This window comes from Alexandromys fortis, unplaced genomic scaffold (assembly GCF_014885135.2).
Source record: "Alexandromys fortis isolate MF-2015 unplaced genomic scaffold, M_Fortis_MF-2015_v1.1 scaffold_25, whole genome shotgun sequence".
Lineage (NCBI taxonomy): Eukaryota > Metazoa > Chordata > Mammalia > Rodentia > Cricetidae > Alexandromys > Alexandromys fortis.
In genome coordinates, this window is record NW_026067904.1 from 67,691 (window position 1) to 83,049 (window position 15,359).

Genomic DNA, 15,359 nt, shown 5'->3' on the forward strand with positions numbered 1-15,359 from the left:
GGGGGGGGGGGGGAGTGGGCAGGTGGGTGGGAGAGCATGGTCAGAACAGGATAGGGAACTCCCATCTGGACTCCCATGAAGTAAACTCGCTCCAGTCTGGACTGATGTCCCGAGAGTCCATGAACTCTAGGGTCAGCTGCGTGAGCAAACAAACCTCTGTCCCGTCCCCACCACCTGGTCATTATTCCCACTCGGTCCCCAGCCCTCACATCCCAGTCTCCTTCGTGGGAAGCTTATCTGACGTGTGAAATGCCCGTATCTAGTCACAGAGGATGGAGTGCCACAGAGTAGAAGGCCTTACAGGCCAAAGGCAGAGGGAGCCCTTCCCCTAACCTCTGACTCTGTCAAGGACCAAGTCAGTTTATCACCTCAACCTTCAGGGTGCCCCTGCAGCCCCTGCGAGCTTCTTAGACCCAGTCTGACTCTGTGGGCCTAAGATGAGGCAAGGAGGTGGCGTCTCTGCCCAGCTTCCAGGTGACAGAGAGGATCCCACTGAGGACAGCTGCTCTGGGAGACTCAGAGCAGCCATTGAGCTATGTCAAGCAGACACGGCAAGTCTGTGGCTGTCAGGCATAGCAGCTGAGGTGTCTGTCTACCCTGAGGCCAGGAGAGTTCAGCTTGCTGGGCTGAAGGACAGGCTGAGAGTCTGGTTGGCAACTCGGCTCTATCCCTACTTACGGAGCCTGGAAAAGGAAGACCCTCCAGTCAGCTGTCTTCAGCTTGAGCACATTGGACTTCTTACTGTAGTCAGAAGCCCTGGTGGCCAGAGCATGGTGCACGCGGATGGCATTCTTCAAGTCACCCTCGGACAGAGCCTTGTCGGGTCTGTATTCATCCTGAGTGAGGTACGCTATGTCACCCCAGGCTGTGACTTACAGCCCCACACATCCCGTTGCCACTTCCCCCCCTCCTTCTCCTCCTCTGTGTTACCTCTGCCTCCCCGGACCCCAACAGGAATCACTCTCTCCCCACATTGCAGTCTGTCCCAGGGACCTAACACTAATTAATCCACTTGGCATTTCAGAGTCTGTCTCCCAAAACCCTCAAAGCTCCTGAGTCCAGGTCAGACTCTTGATAGAAGAAGGCCCTAGCTCCTCTCCAGGCCCCAGTCCTGGCCAGAAAACCCTGAGTTGGGTACCACAGGCCAGGCTGGGTAAGCTGAAGAAGAGCTTTCTGGGTGAGGGCTCTGAAGCAGCTTCCATCTCACCTTCTGCAGGTACAGGATGGTCCCTTTGAGCACCGCGTAGAATTTCTTCCAGCCACGCCTCCCACGGGGTGCTGAGGGGGAGAAGCAAAGGTCGTGTGGCTGCAACTTTCTGCTTCAGTGACTCCTACTTTGTCACCCCCTGCCTGTCCACCCATCTGTGGGCCCCCAAAGGAATGGCCAAGGTTGGGTCCCTCACACACCAGGATCCCTCCCAGGTCCCTTCCCCAGTCTGACACCCACTCCTCTTGCCATCCATGTCAGCGTGAGTCTTCCGGGTCAGCACGCCATGCTTGTAGGTGGTAGCGCTGAGAGCCTGCGGGACATCCAGGAATGGATTGCCACCATCCAATATCCGGGTCACCTTCTTTGTGCCTGTCCCAAACTTGTCATCCACCAGCTCGGACAGGGATTTTCTCAGCTCATTCTCATCACTAGGAAGGGACCAGACCTGAGAGCCACCTCCTGAGAGACCTTGCCCCCACCCATTGCCACAGCCTTTCCCACCAGCCACCCCCCTGGCATCAGAATACAGCTCCAGGAACATGACCCACCCCCTTCATCTTCAGTCCTGACCTTTGATGTCTGGTCTTTCGTTCAGGGTCTCTAACCTAATCTTCACCTTTAACATAGAGCTGGAGACTTTCTTCAAGTCTCCTTGCCCCAACCTTCCTTCTCCTCTCCAGTCCTGAGGCACTAGCCCCCTGCAGACTGAAGCTGTTGCACAAACCATGCCAACATGTTGGAAATAGTAGAACCATAGGGCAAGGCCCTGAAGTCCAGGCCTACCATGGGAGTCCTGGTAGAGCAGGGCCAGCTCTTCTCAGTGTCGCAGTTCCTGAGATTCAGGCCTCCACACACACCCAAAGGCACAATCTTCTCTAGGAAGCTCAGCCATGGGGCTCTCTGAGCCTCTCACAACTTCACCAACCAGCAACATCTCCAGCCCTCTTTGTGATGGTTGTGCACAGACTTCATGGGTGAAGAAGCTGGGGCATTCGCTCTCCCCACTGCCAAAAGCAATCACCACCCAAACATCCTCATACTGCTAACTAGTGCTGTAGGGGACCTGTGCCTCCTGCCCTCCTGCTTCCCAGAAGGGAAAAAGCTGTCATTGATTGGGAACTCTGCAATATCCTCAATACAGAGAGGTCAGTCACAGACACCCACAGAGCTAAATTCTACAGCGTTGTGAACTTTGCACACCTGTAACCAGGTCAGAAAATAGATGCATGCCTAAGGGTGTTGCCTAGCAGGGTAGGGGTTGACGGGGCCTGGGTTAGGATAAATCAGCACCATGGAGAGTGGCCTTCACGCCCAGCCACTCCCTCTCCGGGTAACCGGCTCAATACCCACACCCCTGATCACTACTCACATGGCCCACTCCAGCTTTTCATTCTTGATGGAGTTGTAAAGCGTCTGAATCAGGGCGGAGAAAGGGGAGGGAGAGAGGAGTTAAGGCGTAGTCAGAGAAATCCCCGAGTCTCTCCAGTAATGTGGCTGTGGCGAGGGAGCACCTTTGCATTAGTGGGTAAAGTGGGGGCTTGACTCATACTTGCTTGGTGTCCGTTTATGAGTGAGTGGTTAGGTGGGTGTACGGATGGGTAAGATTTCATTATGCAGTCATTACTGTCTGTCTAGCCAGGAGGTTGTAAGTGTCCCAAGGTCAATAATGAATGTCTCCCTTGTTCCCCACTGAATCCTCCGTACAAAGTCTAGAGTGTCACAGGATGGGTGGATGGATGGGACATTGGGAAGTAAATGAATGGATGTCAGAATGGATTACTGGTTGGCATATGAGTGTATGGAAGGCTGAAAACATAGCTCATCTAAGAGTGCTTATCCAGAGGCATGAAGCAGGGGATTTGATGCCTAGAACCAGCATGGTGGAGCCGGGCAGTGATGGCGCATGCCTTTAATCCCAGCACTCGGGAGGTAGAGGCAGGCGGATCTCTGTGAGTTCGAGGCCAGCCTGGTCTACAAAGGGAGTTCCAGGACAGGCTCCAAAGCTACAGAGAAACCCTGTCTCAAAAAAAAAAAAAAAAAGCATGATGGCACAATCTTGTAACCCCAGCACTTGAGAAGTAGAGGCAAGAGGCCAGAAGCTTGAAGTCATCTTCAGCTACATAGTCAGCTGGAGGCCATTCTGAGCCACCTGAGACCTTGTCTCAAGAAAAAATAAATAATAACTTTGGGGGATACAGGAGCAGGTGAGGTGTAAATGGGTGAGTAAGTGGGTATATGGATGGGTGCATCCATGCGTGAGGAATGTGTGAAGGTGGAGAAGCAGCAAAGGATGAAGTAGAGGAAGATAAGTGAGTGGATGGGTGATGGTTTGATCTTGTTTTGTTGGTTGTTGGTTTTTTTTTTGTTGTTGTTGTTGTTTTGGGGTTTTTTTTTTTTGAGACATTGTTTCTTTGTGTATTTCTGACAGTCCTGGAACTCTCTCTGTAGACCATGCTGGCCTCAAACTCAGAGATCCATCTGCCTCCCAAGTGCTGGGATTAAAGGTGTGTGCCACCACCACCCAGCTTGACCTTAAAGATATGTTCTCAACAGGTACTTCTTGATGGTAAAGCAGATAATTATAGCAAAAAGAGAGGGAGAGACGATGTTCTCTTTTAGTTTCTGTAACTGGCATATAATAATTGTACATGTCTTCCTTCAGATTTGCCATTCAAATCCCCTCCTAGGACCATAAGGATATTATAAGACTATCTAAAAATAAACTCATCATTTATACATGCCCCCAAAATACATCTGCTCTTCTTTATCCAAGCCAAAACTTCACCCTGGGCCTGTCTCAAAGCAAACTATTTTCTTTCATTGCTGGTAATGGAGGAATGAATGAGCCTTTCCCTGTGGTTATTGCTGGTGGTAGTAGTGGTGGTGATGGAGGTGTGGTGGAGGTGGTGGTGGTGGTTATGGTTGTGGTGGAGGGTGGTAGTGGTAGTTGTGGTGGTGGAGGTGTGGTAGTGGTGGTGATGGAGGTGTGGTGGTGTTGGTGGTGGTTATGGTTGTGGTGGGGGGTGGTAGTGGTAGTGGTGGTGATGGAGGTGTGGTAGTGGTGGTAGTGGTGGTTATGTTGTGGTAGTGGTGGTGATGGAGGTGTGGTGGAGGTGTTGGTGGTGGTTATGGTTGTGGTGGGGATGGTTATGGTGGTGGTCACGGGTGGCAGCCATAACGATTGGTGGCCGTGACAGCTATTGCTGTGATAGAAATGATGGTGATTGGGGCACTGAAATCAGAGTACACAGAGCCTCACCATCTACCTTTCTTAGAGAAGACAGAACAGTCAACTGAGGGACTGACTGAGCAGACTCCAACTCTGCCCCAGAGTGATGGGGCCCTGGTTGCCGTGCTATGGGTCGAGAATGTCAAGACTTAGTGGGGCAAAATTCCACTCCATTCACGTGGAGCAGGGCAAGGGGCAGGAGGACCTTTAGCAGATACCTTCAGCAGGTCTTTGGCAAAGTCTTGGCCGTCATTCAGCTGGTCCAAATTGGCAATGAATTGCTGGCAGGACATCTTCTTGCCAATGTTCTGTCATGGAGAAATGGTTCTGCCTGAGAGTAGGGAAGAAGGCTGGTGTGGTCCACACCCCTTCCCTGCCCAGCCAGACAGGATGAGGCAGCGTTGAGGGCAGTAATGAGAGTAAAAATTGCCTGGCTGCTCCTTCACCTCCAAGGATTTACAAAACTTTTTTTGCATTCAAAAATCTATTTGATCCACAAGCAACATGAAATTCAGAGAAGGAATCTGGTTGGCCGAGACTGCCAGGTGCCTGCTCTGCCCTGGGCATCAGACATGACATGCATGATCAGATCTCCGCGTCTGAAGGATGAGAAGGTGATGTGGTGTGCGAAGGAAGTGGGCGGGGCCAGCGTGTCTGACGTCAGAGCCCACGCTCTCACCCGCCCTCCCACTGCTAACTCTCCCGAGGTCACTCAGCACCAGGACTTGAACCCAGGCGTCTTGGCTACTGGGCAGCTCTGTATACTCAGCCACAGCCGCCTCACCCTCTCACCTGTACCTCCCAGAGGTAGGGCAAGTAAGGGAGAGCTTGGTCTCATGAGATAAAAAAAAAAAAAAAAAGTTACCACCAGCACGCATGGGCGATCCATATTGAGCTAGGCTGGCAAAGAGCTAGGGATGGATGGCTGTACCCCCAAATTCTGTCTTTTGTTAACCTCTCACTAGTAGAAGGGCTCAAGCCCTCTAAGCCCACCACCTGACACTCACACTTTCAGAGTATCCTTGGAGAAGCCCTACTGGAGGAGCCCTAGGCAGTACTTCAACAATGGAAGGATTCGTGAGTTGGTGTTTGCTATGAGGCAGTGTTTCCATTTTGCTATGGAATGGTAGCTTCCCATGACATGGGAATCTGTACATACATACATACAAGAATATTATAGTACAGCAATTTTATTTTCACACTCCAGAGCCTTGAACATGCTCGAGTGCAGGGATTCCCCAAGGACAGACTTCTATGTGCACTGGCCCAGACTTTTTGATGTTGTCATTACTTTAACAAAGAGCCTCTACTAACTTCGAGCAGGGCAGCCACATACCACAGAAATAATGTGGAGTGTACTGCTGCAAGGCGATTGTGTGTGTGCGCGCGCATGCATGCGTTTGTGTGTGTGTGCATGTGTGTGTGCATGCATGTGTGTATGCGTATGTGTGTGCGAGTGTGTGTAGGCACGTGCATACATGTGTGTGAGTGTGTGTATGCATTGTGTGTGAGTGTGTGTGTATGTTTGGCACAGGTCTCACCACGTAGCCGAGGCTGACCTCAAACTTGACATCCTCCTGCCTCAACCTTCCAAATGTTTTTTGTCAATGTGACCAGCTGGAGTCAAGGAAACCTAAGCTGAGAAAACGCCTCCATCGGATTGTCCTGCATTGCTTAAATAACAATTAATGTGGGTGGACCCAGGTCATTGTGAGTCCTTGAACCTCTAGGTAGGTGTGTTGTGTAACAGTTTCCTCCAATATTAAAATTTCATCCTTCAGGAAAGCTCCTTAAGCAGGAAGGTAAACAACTCAAACTAGTTTCAGGAAGTCCCTGAAACTGACCAGACTCATTGGGCCCCTCCCAGCCAGAGCAAACAGTAAACGCTGACAGTCCTTCTCAGATGAAGCCAAGCTGCAAAGACTCTCAGGCAAGCAAAGCTGCCAAGACTCTTAGGTCAGTCCAGCTGCCTAGAAGCACTTAGATTATCTAAGACACCTGGAAAGACACCCTCCAAACTGCATAGTTGCCTGTAGGCTATGCTCCAGGTTCCCAGTGTTTATGAGCCCACCCCAGTATGGGGTGATGTAGATGTTTTTGAGTTATTTCTGCTCCTAAAGAACCTGTCACCCATATTTCAGTAAGTAACCCCTATAAAAATTATTGATACTACAAGTTGGACTTTGGTGGGACCCATACTTTGATCTATTGTGGGTTTCCTATCAGGGGTGAGCAGACATGTATGTTGTGCCACCCCTAGGAAGTTTTGCCACACAACAAAGTGGCCCTGGGTTGTATAAATAAGAGGGCTGAGGGGGCGGTGGTGGAGCACGCCTTTAATCCCAGCACTCAGGAGGCAGAGGCAGGTGGATCTTTGTGAGTTCGAGACCAGCCTGGTCTACAAGAGCTAGTTCCAGGACAGTCAGAGCTATACAGAGAAACCCTATCTCGAAAAACAAAAACAAAACAAAACAAAAATTCTTCCGTGGCTTGTGTTTCAGTTCCTGCCCCCAAGCTCCTGCCTTTGTGTCCCCTGATGATAGACTGTAACCCAAATAAATCCTTTCATCCCCAAAGTGCTTTTGGTTACTGTCTTTATCATATCATTAGAGACTGAATTAGAAACATATATATATGCCACTGCACCCAGGTAATGTAAGGCTTAATATATAGCTGATGATAATTTTCTTAACTTCTCCCAAAGGGTTAAAAAGAACAGATCCTATGTGTGCCTTGATATTTTTGTCTGTTTCTGTGTGTATCCTTATATACACACATCCTGCGTGCATACGTAAGCATAGCTGTGTCCTTGGCGTGTGCAATAAAAGGACACAAAGACATGAGGAAACGCTGTCTTAGAGTTCCACACACACCGAACCTTCTCAGCTCTGAGAGGACCAAGTCAGAAGACAGCTGGTAATAGGCTGGGTGTGTTGCTGGACTGGTAGAATACCTGCTTAGTTAGGGTGTGTGAAGCCTTAGGTTTGCTCCATAATACCACATAAACTGGGCATACTAGTATGTTCCAGTAACCCCAAAACTTGAGAAGAAGTGGGAGGACCAGAAGTACAAGGTTATCCTCAGCAGTAGAGGGAACCTGAGGCTAGCCTGGGCTACATAAGACTCTGTCTCAAAAATAAATAAATAGCCTTTTAATCTTAATAATGACATCTCCTTGTTGCAAAGGATTCCTTCCCAATAAAAACAACTGTCCAGGGTCTGGAGAGATGGTTCAGAGGTTAAGAGCTTTTACTGCTCTTCCAGATAACCTGAATTTGGTCCCAGCACTCACATTGGGTGGCTCAGACCTTCTGTAACTCCAGGAAAACTGGTGCCCTCTTCTGGCTTTCACAAGCATTCACATGTGGCACACATGCACAAAGGAGTGTGTGTGTGTGTGTGTGTGTGTGTGTGTGTGTGTGCACCTAAATAAGAATTAGTGGAAAAGTTTTGGCTGAAATATTTGTAGAACACCTGTGTGAAAACACTGGAGAAATACGAAGCAGACATCAAGGTTAAGTTCCTGCTAACCTGGGAATGTGGAAAGAGCCCCCTGCACTGGGAAACTTCTCTTTGAGGCAGGAAATGGCTGAGGAACCAAGTGACCCTATTGGAGTTCAGAGCTTACCAAGGGCAAGGGGTCCTGAGAAATACCCCAGCCATAGGTCAACATGAAAACTGAAACAAAGAAGGGAAAGGCTATAATGAATTCTTCAGTCAGGAAGAAAATGATTCCAGATGAAAGCATGGGGAAACAGGAAGTGTGGAGAAGTAGGAAGCATGGGGAAACAGGAAGTGTGGAGAAGTAGGAAGCATGGGGAAACAGGAAACTTGGGGAGTCAGGAAGCATAGGGAAACAGGAAGTATAAAGAAGGAAGCACAGAGAAAAAGGAAGCTTGGGGAGGCAGGAAGCATAGGGAAACAGGAAGTGTGAAGTAGGAAGCATGGGGAAACAGGAAACTTGGGGAGCCAGGAAGTATAGGGAAACAGGAAGTGTGAAGTAGGAAGCATGGGGAAACAGGAAGCTTGGGGAGGCAGGAAGCATAGGGAAACAGGAAGTATAAAGAAGGAAGCACAGAGAAAAAGGAAGCTTGGGGAGGCAGGAAGCATAGGGAAACAGGAAGTGTGAAGTAGGAAGCATGGGGAAACAGGAAACTTGGGGAGCCAGGAAGTATAGGGAAACAGGAAGTGTGAAGTAGGAAGCATGGGGAAACAGGAAGCTTGGGGAGGCAGGAAGCATAGGGAAACAGGAAGTATAAAGAAGGAAGCACAGAGAAAAAGGAAGCTTGGGGAGGCAGGAAGCATAGGGAAACAGGAAGTGTGAAGTAGGAAGCATGGGGAAACAGGAAGCGTGGAGAAGTAGGAAGCATGGGGAAACAGGAAACTTGGGGAGCCAGGAAGTATAGGGAAACAGGAAGTGTGAAGTAGGAAGCATGGGGAAACAGGAAGCTTGGGGAGGCAGGAAGCATAGGGAAACAGGAAGTGTGAAGTTGGAAGCATGAGAAAATGGGAAACTTGGGGAGTCAGGAAGTATAGGGAAACAGGAAGTGTAAAGAAGGAAGCACAGAGAAACAGGAAGCTTGGTGTTAGTTCTCACAGTAGCCACAGCCTGCTTTGCTGCTGAGGCAGTTACACCTGTCACCAGGTGCCTGTCCGCCATCAGCTATGTGACAGGTGCATCCCTTAAAAGTGTCCTCCGGGCACAGCTCGCTCTTTGTCTCTCTTACTTCTCTTGTCCTCCTTGTCTCTCGCCTCTCTTCTTGCCTGTTCTGTCTCTCTGCCTGCCTCTCATGTCCTCACTCAGACACAGCCTTAAGCCCTTTCACCTCTCCCTCCCGCCCCCCAATAAACCCCTTGTGCTAACTCTGTTGTGCATGGCCTGTTTGCTTAGTGGCATACCTTGGCAGACCCACCAAAAGACACCCATTTTTGTCTTTCTTTTTAAAATCATTACCGTTGGTGAATCAGGAAGTGTGGAGAAGTAGGGAGAGTGGGAAAAAGGAAGCATGAGGGAACAGGAAGCTGGAGAAGAGGGGAGTAGGGGGAGTCAGGAAGTGCGCGCAGAGAAGACTGAAACATGAGAAGACAGGAAGCTGAGAGAGCAGGGAGCGAACTGAGGTGTTTAGGTGCCACATGGCTCCAGAAGTGATAAACACACTTTTAACAAGTCAGAAATGTACATCATAAACCAGAAAAAGAATTCCGAGGCCTGGGTATGTATAGTTCAATAGTAGAGTACTTGTCTAGCTTCTGCAAGGCCCAGGTTCAACTCCAGCAACACAAAAGGTAGGCTTTTTTAGAAAAAAAAAAATTCTGAAAGACCCTCCACCTTTTAAAAGTACTCAGTGGGCCTTTTGCTAGTGACCCACTGAGCCATCAAGAAGGGGCTGTGTTGTTTACTTCAATCGGTGTTGTGACAAGATAAAAAAAAACTGAAAGAATTCACAAAAAGATAACAAAGGAGGAAAACAGAAATCTATTTTAAAAAAACCTAAACAATCTAAAACAAGACAAGAAAGGAGGGGAAAAAATAAAAAATGGGCTGGAGAGATGGCTCGATGGTTAAGAGCACTGGCTGCTCTTCCAGAGGACCTGGGTTCAATTCCCAGCACCCACAGGGCAGCTCACAACTGTAACTCCAGTTCCAGGGGACCTGACACCCTCACACCAATACATAAAATAAAGTTAAATTATAGGAAGGAAGGAAGGAAGGAAGGAAGGAAGGAAGGAAGGAAGGAAGGAAAGAAGGAAAGAAGGAAAGAAGGAAAGAAGGAAGGACAGATGAATAAAACAGAAAAGGAAAAGTAACTAGGCTTGTTTATCATTTACTTATTGCTTTGTTTTGTTTTAAAAAGAGGGACTCAATCTCTAACCCAGGCTGTCCTCAAATTCTTAATGGTTCTCCTCTCTCAACTTCCTGCACGCCAGGATTAAGGGCAGGAACCAAAACACAAGATTTGTATCTGTGACTCCACCAAGCACTTCTTTACACCCCCTACCCTCCACCACTCCCCATCCATCCACCCACCCTGCCCCACCCCTGTCACCCTAAACCTCTCCAGCCCAGGGGCTGGCCTTGTCTTCCCCCAGCTTCTCTTTCCAGTCATTTGGGCAGAGCTCCCTTGGCTCCTGGCTGCCTCACTCTTGGCTCTTGGTCCATGGCTCCTCTCTTGGTCCCTCTCTCCTCTCCTCTTCCTCACTGCTCTTTTCTCCTCTCACGGCTGGGTTCGGTCTGCACCCTTCCAGATGCCTCTGGCTGAACTCTTATCTCGTATCTACAACAGAAATCTTCCTCCTCAGCCACACCTCGGAATGGTCGCGTCCTCATTTTCTTTCACTACTCACTCATAAGAAGATCAAGTAGACAAAAAGAAATAAGTAAGCAAGAATACTAAAGAAGAAGGTGCCGAAAGGCTCGAGAACCGAGATGAAGTGGCCATACCCTTTCGGAACACTTCCCAGTTCATCTGTAAAGGTGGGGCATACCAGTGCCTGGCCAAAGTATCACAAGAAAAGAAAACAACAGATCAGCAATTCTTTAGGATGAAGATGCAAAAATCCACAACAAAATACTAACAAACTAAATCTATCAGCATCTTTAAAGGACTGTTCACAGATGGTATGAGACTGTTCAACAGGTAAAGGAACTTTGCCACCGTATCTGAGGACCTGAGTTCTAGCCCTAAGACTCACGTGACGTGATGGAAGGAGAGAGCCAACTCTTGCAAGTTGTCCTCTGACTTCCACAAATGTACCAAGTGCCCACTATCCCCTCCCCACATAAATAGAAAAATATACTTAATAAACTAGGAAGAGAATGGACCATCTTTAAATGATGAAGGGCGTTTATGAAAAGCCCACAGCTGACATGCAGTGGTGAGAGACTGGAAACTTTTCCACTAAGATCAGGGACATTTCCACACAAACTGTACTAAGAGTCCTAGCCACCTGGGCGTGATGGCACACACCTGTAATCACTAGGAGGCAGAGGTAGGAGACTCTGTGAGTTCAAGGCCAACCTGGACTTGAGTTTCAGGACAGCCAGGATTACGTAGAGAGACCCTGTCTCGTAGATAGATAGGTAGATAGCTAGATGAGTCCTAGTCAGAACAGGAAAAAAATCCAAATTAAAAAGGAGGAAATTCTTCATCGTTTGTTGTAGATGCCATGATTTTATCTGCAGAAAATGCTAAAGATGGAGCTGGAGAAATGGCTCAGTGGTTAAGAGCACACACTGTTCTTCCAGATGGACCTGGGTTCAATTCCCAGCACCCACATGGCAGCTTACAGCTGTCTGTGACTCCAAGATCTGACACCCTCACACAAACATACATGCAGGCAAAACACCAATGTGTATGAAATAAATAAATATGTAAAATTTAAAAAAAATTTAAAAAGAAAATGCTAAAGATCTAGAAAAAGCATTAAAACTAATGAATACATTTATTGAAGTTGCAAAATATAAGATCAATGTATAAAATCAGTTGTATTTCTTTTTCCAAGATTTTTAAAATGTTATGTGTTAGATCAGGTGTGGTGACACACACTTTTAATCCCAGCACTTGGGAGGCAGAGGCAGGTGGATCTCTGTGAGTTTGAGTCCAGCCTGGTCTACGGAATGAGTTCCAGAACAGCTGGGGCTACACCCCCAACATATATCATACATTTATGAACAATAGCAAATTTAAAACATTTTTTTTATTTTTATTTTGAAACAAGGTTTCTCTGTGTAGCTGTGAGAAATCAGAAAATAAAATTCGGGACAACAGCATCAACAAGAATAAAATGAGGAAATGGACCGGTTGAGCACGTGTCAGTGTGAGGACGCACGTGAAAGCCAGCATGGCCGTGCACATGTACACGCGCAGCCCTAGGGGAGACGGCAGGAGGATCCTGCAGCTGGCTGGCCAGTCTGTTTGAATCCGTGAGCTCCAAATTCTCCAAAACACTGTCTCAACAAACAAGGGGGAAAGTGATTGAAGACTGGCCTCCCGTGATGTCCACCTCTGACTTCCATACGCATGTGCACAGGTGTGTACACACGCACGCGCACATGCACACCCCTGCACGCGCACACACACACACCCTAAACACATCACACACATACCCACAGACACACACTGAATAAAATGAACTAGACATAGTGCTTCCCTCCTAGAATTCCAGCAAAAGGAAGGGTAAGGCAGGAGAATCATGAATTCAAGACCATTCCAGGCTACATATTGAGCTCCAAATCAGCCTGGATACATGTGATATTATCTCAAAATAAATAAATAAATAATAAAATGCCGACACATTAACCAAGGAAGCTGGGGTCGGGGGCTCAGGCCTGTAATTCCAGCACCCAGGAAAGCTAACGCAGGGAACCCATGGTGAGCTTGAGATACTCTGAGCTACATTGTAAGTTCCAGGCTCTGAGCTACAGAATGAGACCCTGATTCAGATAAAATTCAACCAAGGAGATGAAAGGTTTGTATACTCAAAACTACAAAAGAATTCTAAAACGAACTAAGAAGGTATAAATCCACAGATGGATGTCCTTTGTTCATGGATTAGGAAGATTTAGCATCTAAAATGGCACTTCTCCCCAACAGACCTGAATACTCGAGGTGATCGCCATCAAAATCTCTCTGCTCCCCCATCCACACACATGCCCACACTCACACCCACACAAACACAACCTCCCTCACACACATCCCCCCACACCCCACATACATACAACACATACACTCCACACACACACCATACACGCACTACACATACACACATCACACACACACACCATACACACATACTACACACACACTACACATACACACACAGCATACACACACCACACATACACACATCACACACCACACACACACCCGTCCACACACCCGTCCACACACCCACACACACACACACACACACACACACACACACACACACGCCCCATCCTCCCACACCCCACTTCTTCAGAAATGCCAAGGCCCAGCCTTCCATTTTTATGTAATTGCAAGAGATCACCCCCCTCACTCAGTCTTGAGCATAAATAGACCTCACCCATCAAACTTTCTGACTGGGAATTTACTAGAAAGCCACAGTAGTGAAAACAAAGAATAGAGCTACAGAACGGAAGCAAATTTCACATCACGAGGTAAACCCACAATTACTGTCTGAGATAAGGTTTCTTATACCCGGGCTGGCTTCAAACTCACTATATACACCAGGGCAACCTTGGACTTCTGATCCTCCTGCCTCCACCTCCCAAGTGGTGGGATCATAGGTGTAAATGACCATCAGTTTTGTGGATACTGAGGGCCTCGAATGCTAGACAAGTGCTCAACCAGCTGAGCTCCCCAGCCTCAAACTTACAATTTGCAATCAATCAATTTGGTGGTGGTGTTGTTGTTGGAGATAGGATCTATTGTAGTGCAGGCAGCCTTAAACTCCGAGTTCTGCCTGCCTCGACCTCTTGAGTGTTGAGTACTGATACATAACACCACGCTTGCCTGCAGACTAGATCTTAACAAGCCTGCCAAGACTGTTTGATGGGGAAATAACCTTCTGCATAAATGATGCTGGGACCAGAGATGTCCACATGCAAATGAGTGGAGCTGAATGTATCTCGCATTGTATGTCTGTACTCGGGATAGATTTAAAGCCAAGCGTAGGGCTGGGGCGCAGTGGGAGAGTGATTGCCTAGGACATTTGAGGCCCTAAGTTCAACCCTCAGTGCTGAAGAAAACAAAAAAGAAAAAATCAAAACTACATAGAAGAACTAAAACTCAGAAGAAAACAGGGCAAACCTTCACGGTCTAGATCGGGTGATGGTTTCCTCTTATGTTTGTTTGTTTGTTTGCTACAGGGTCTCACCATGTAGCCCTAATTGACCTAGAACTCAACATGTAGATCAAGCTGACTTCAAACTCCCAGAGGTACCACCTGCCTCTGCCACCTGACTACAGAGATTAAAGGCGTGTGCTACAATGCTGGCAATGATTGCTGACTCATGATGCCCAATGCACAAACCAAAAGAGAAAGCGGTAGGGCTGAGGCAAGAGCACAGTCAATAATGCACCTGCTGTGCAAGCGTGAAGACCTGGGTTCGATCCCCAGCACCGTGTAAAAAGTCTGGTCTGGTGGTGCATGCCCTAATCCCAGGGCTGGAGAAGAAGAGGATTCCTCGGGCTTCCTGGCCAGCCATCCTAATGTAATCAGTGAGTCCCAGGTCCTAGTGAGACCCTGTCTTTAGAAAGAGATGGATGCCTCCAGAGGAATCACATTGCAAACTGACTCTGGCCTCCTCTACACATAAGCACACACAGTTCACACACACGCAGAAGATAAATTAGTCATTCAGATTTAAAAACTGTTCTACATCACAAGAGAGTGAGAAGGAAGGCGTGAACAACCAGTAAGAGGAGGGAAACACCGCAGGTTGTATGCCTGATGAAGGTCTTGGGTTCTAAACACAGAAAACCAACTGAATGCGACAACAAAAACAGCCATTTAAACGAGACACAGGTAGCCAGGCCTGATGCTTGCCCATCAGCCAGCACTTTAAAAGGTTGAGTCAAGAGAGTTGTGAGTTTGTACCCAGCCAACGTTACAGAGTAAGAGAATAGATAAATAAAGTGGGCAAAGGACCTGAGCAGACATTCCAAAGAACACACACAAATGGTCATCGGGCACACGGGAAGCAACTCAGTACTGTAGCCATGGAGACAGGTGAATCACAACCTCAGCAGGGCTGCCATTGCTGCTCAGAGGTGGAGCTCTCACCGGGCATGCTCAAGAGCCTGGACTCACTCCGCAGAACCAAAGTCAAACTGAAAAACTGAAGTAGTATTTCATATCCACCAAGATGTCAAAAGTATCTTCAACATGATAAGAAAGGTTAATGCTGTTGACAATTGGAATCCTTATGTATTTCTG

General features: G+C 47.9%; 1 protein-coding gene and 1 non-coding gene across 3 annotated transcripts in view; one reads left to right on the forward strand and one right to left on the reverse strand.

Moving 5' to 3' along the window:
- Positions 1-15,359, reverse strand: part of Psd2 (pleckstrin and Sec7 domain containing 2) — a 35,755-nt gene that overhangs the window by 5,194 nt on the left and 15,202 nt on the right. Inside the window, exons 7-11 of one of the 2 annotated variants that reach the window (XM_050135059.1) lie at positions 4,658-4,747; positions 2,580-2,623; positions 1,457-1,638; positions 1,208-1,278; positions 679-836 (exon numbers count right to left, since the gene is read on the reverse strand). In XM_050135059.1, coding sequence (XP_049991016.1) covers positions 679-836; positions 1,208-1,278; positions 1,457-1,638; positions 2,580-2,623; positions 4,658-4,747 — 545 coding nt within the window. Of the gene's footprint in view, positions 1-678; positions 837-1,207; positions 1,279-1,447; positions 1,639-2,579; positions 2,624-4,657; positions 4,748-15,359 lie in introns of both variants that reach the window. The other variant, XM_050135058.1, reaches the window with a different exon arrangement.
- Positions 9,766-9,861, forward strand: LOC126497204 (small nucleolar RNA SNORA21). The gene has a single exon (XR_007590543.1). It is a non-coding gene; the product is annotated as a small nucleolar RNA SNORA21 (small nucleolar RNA).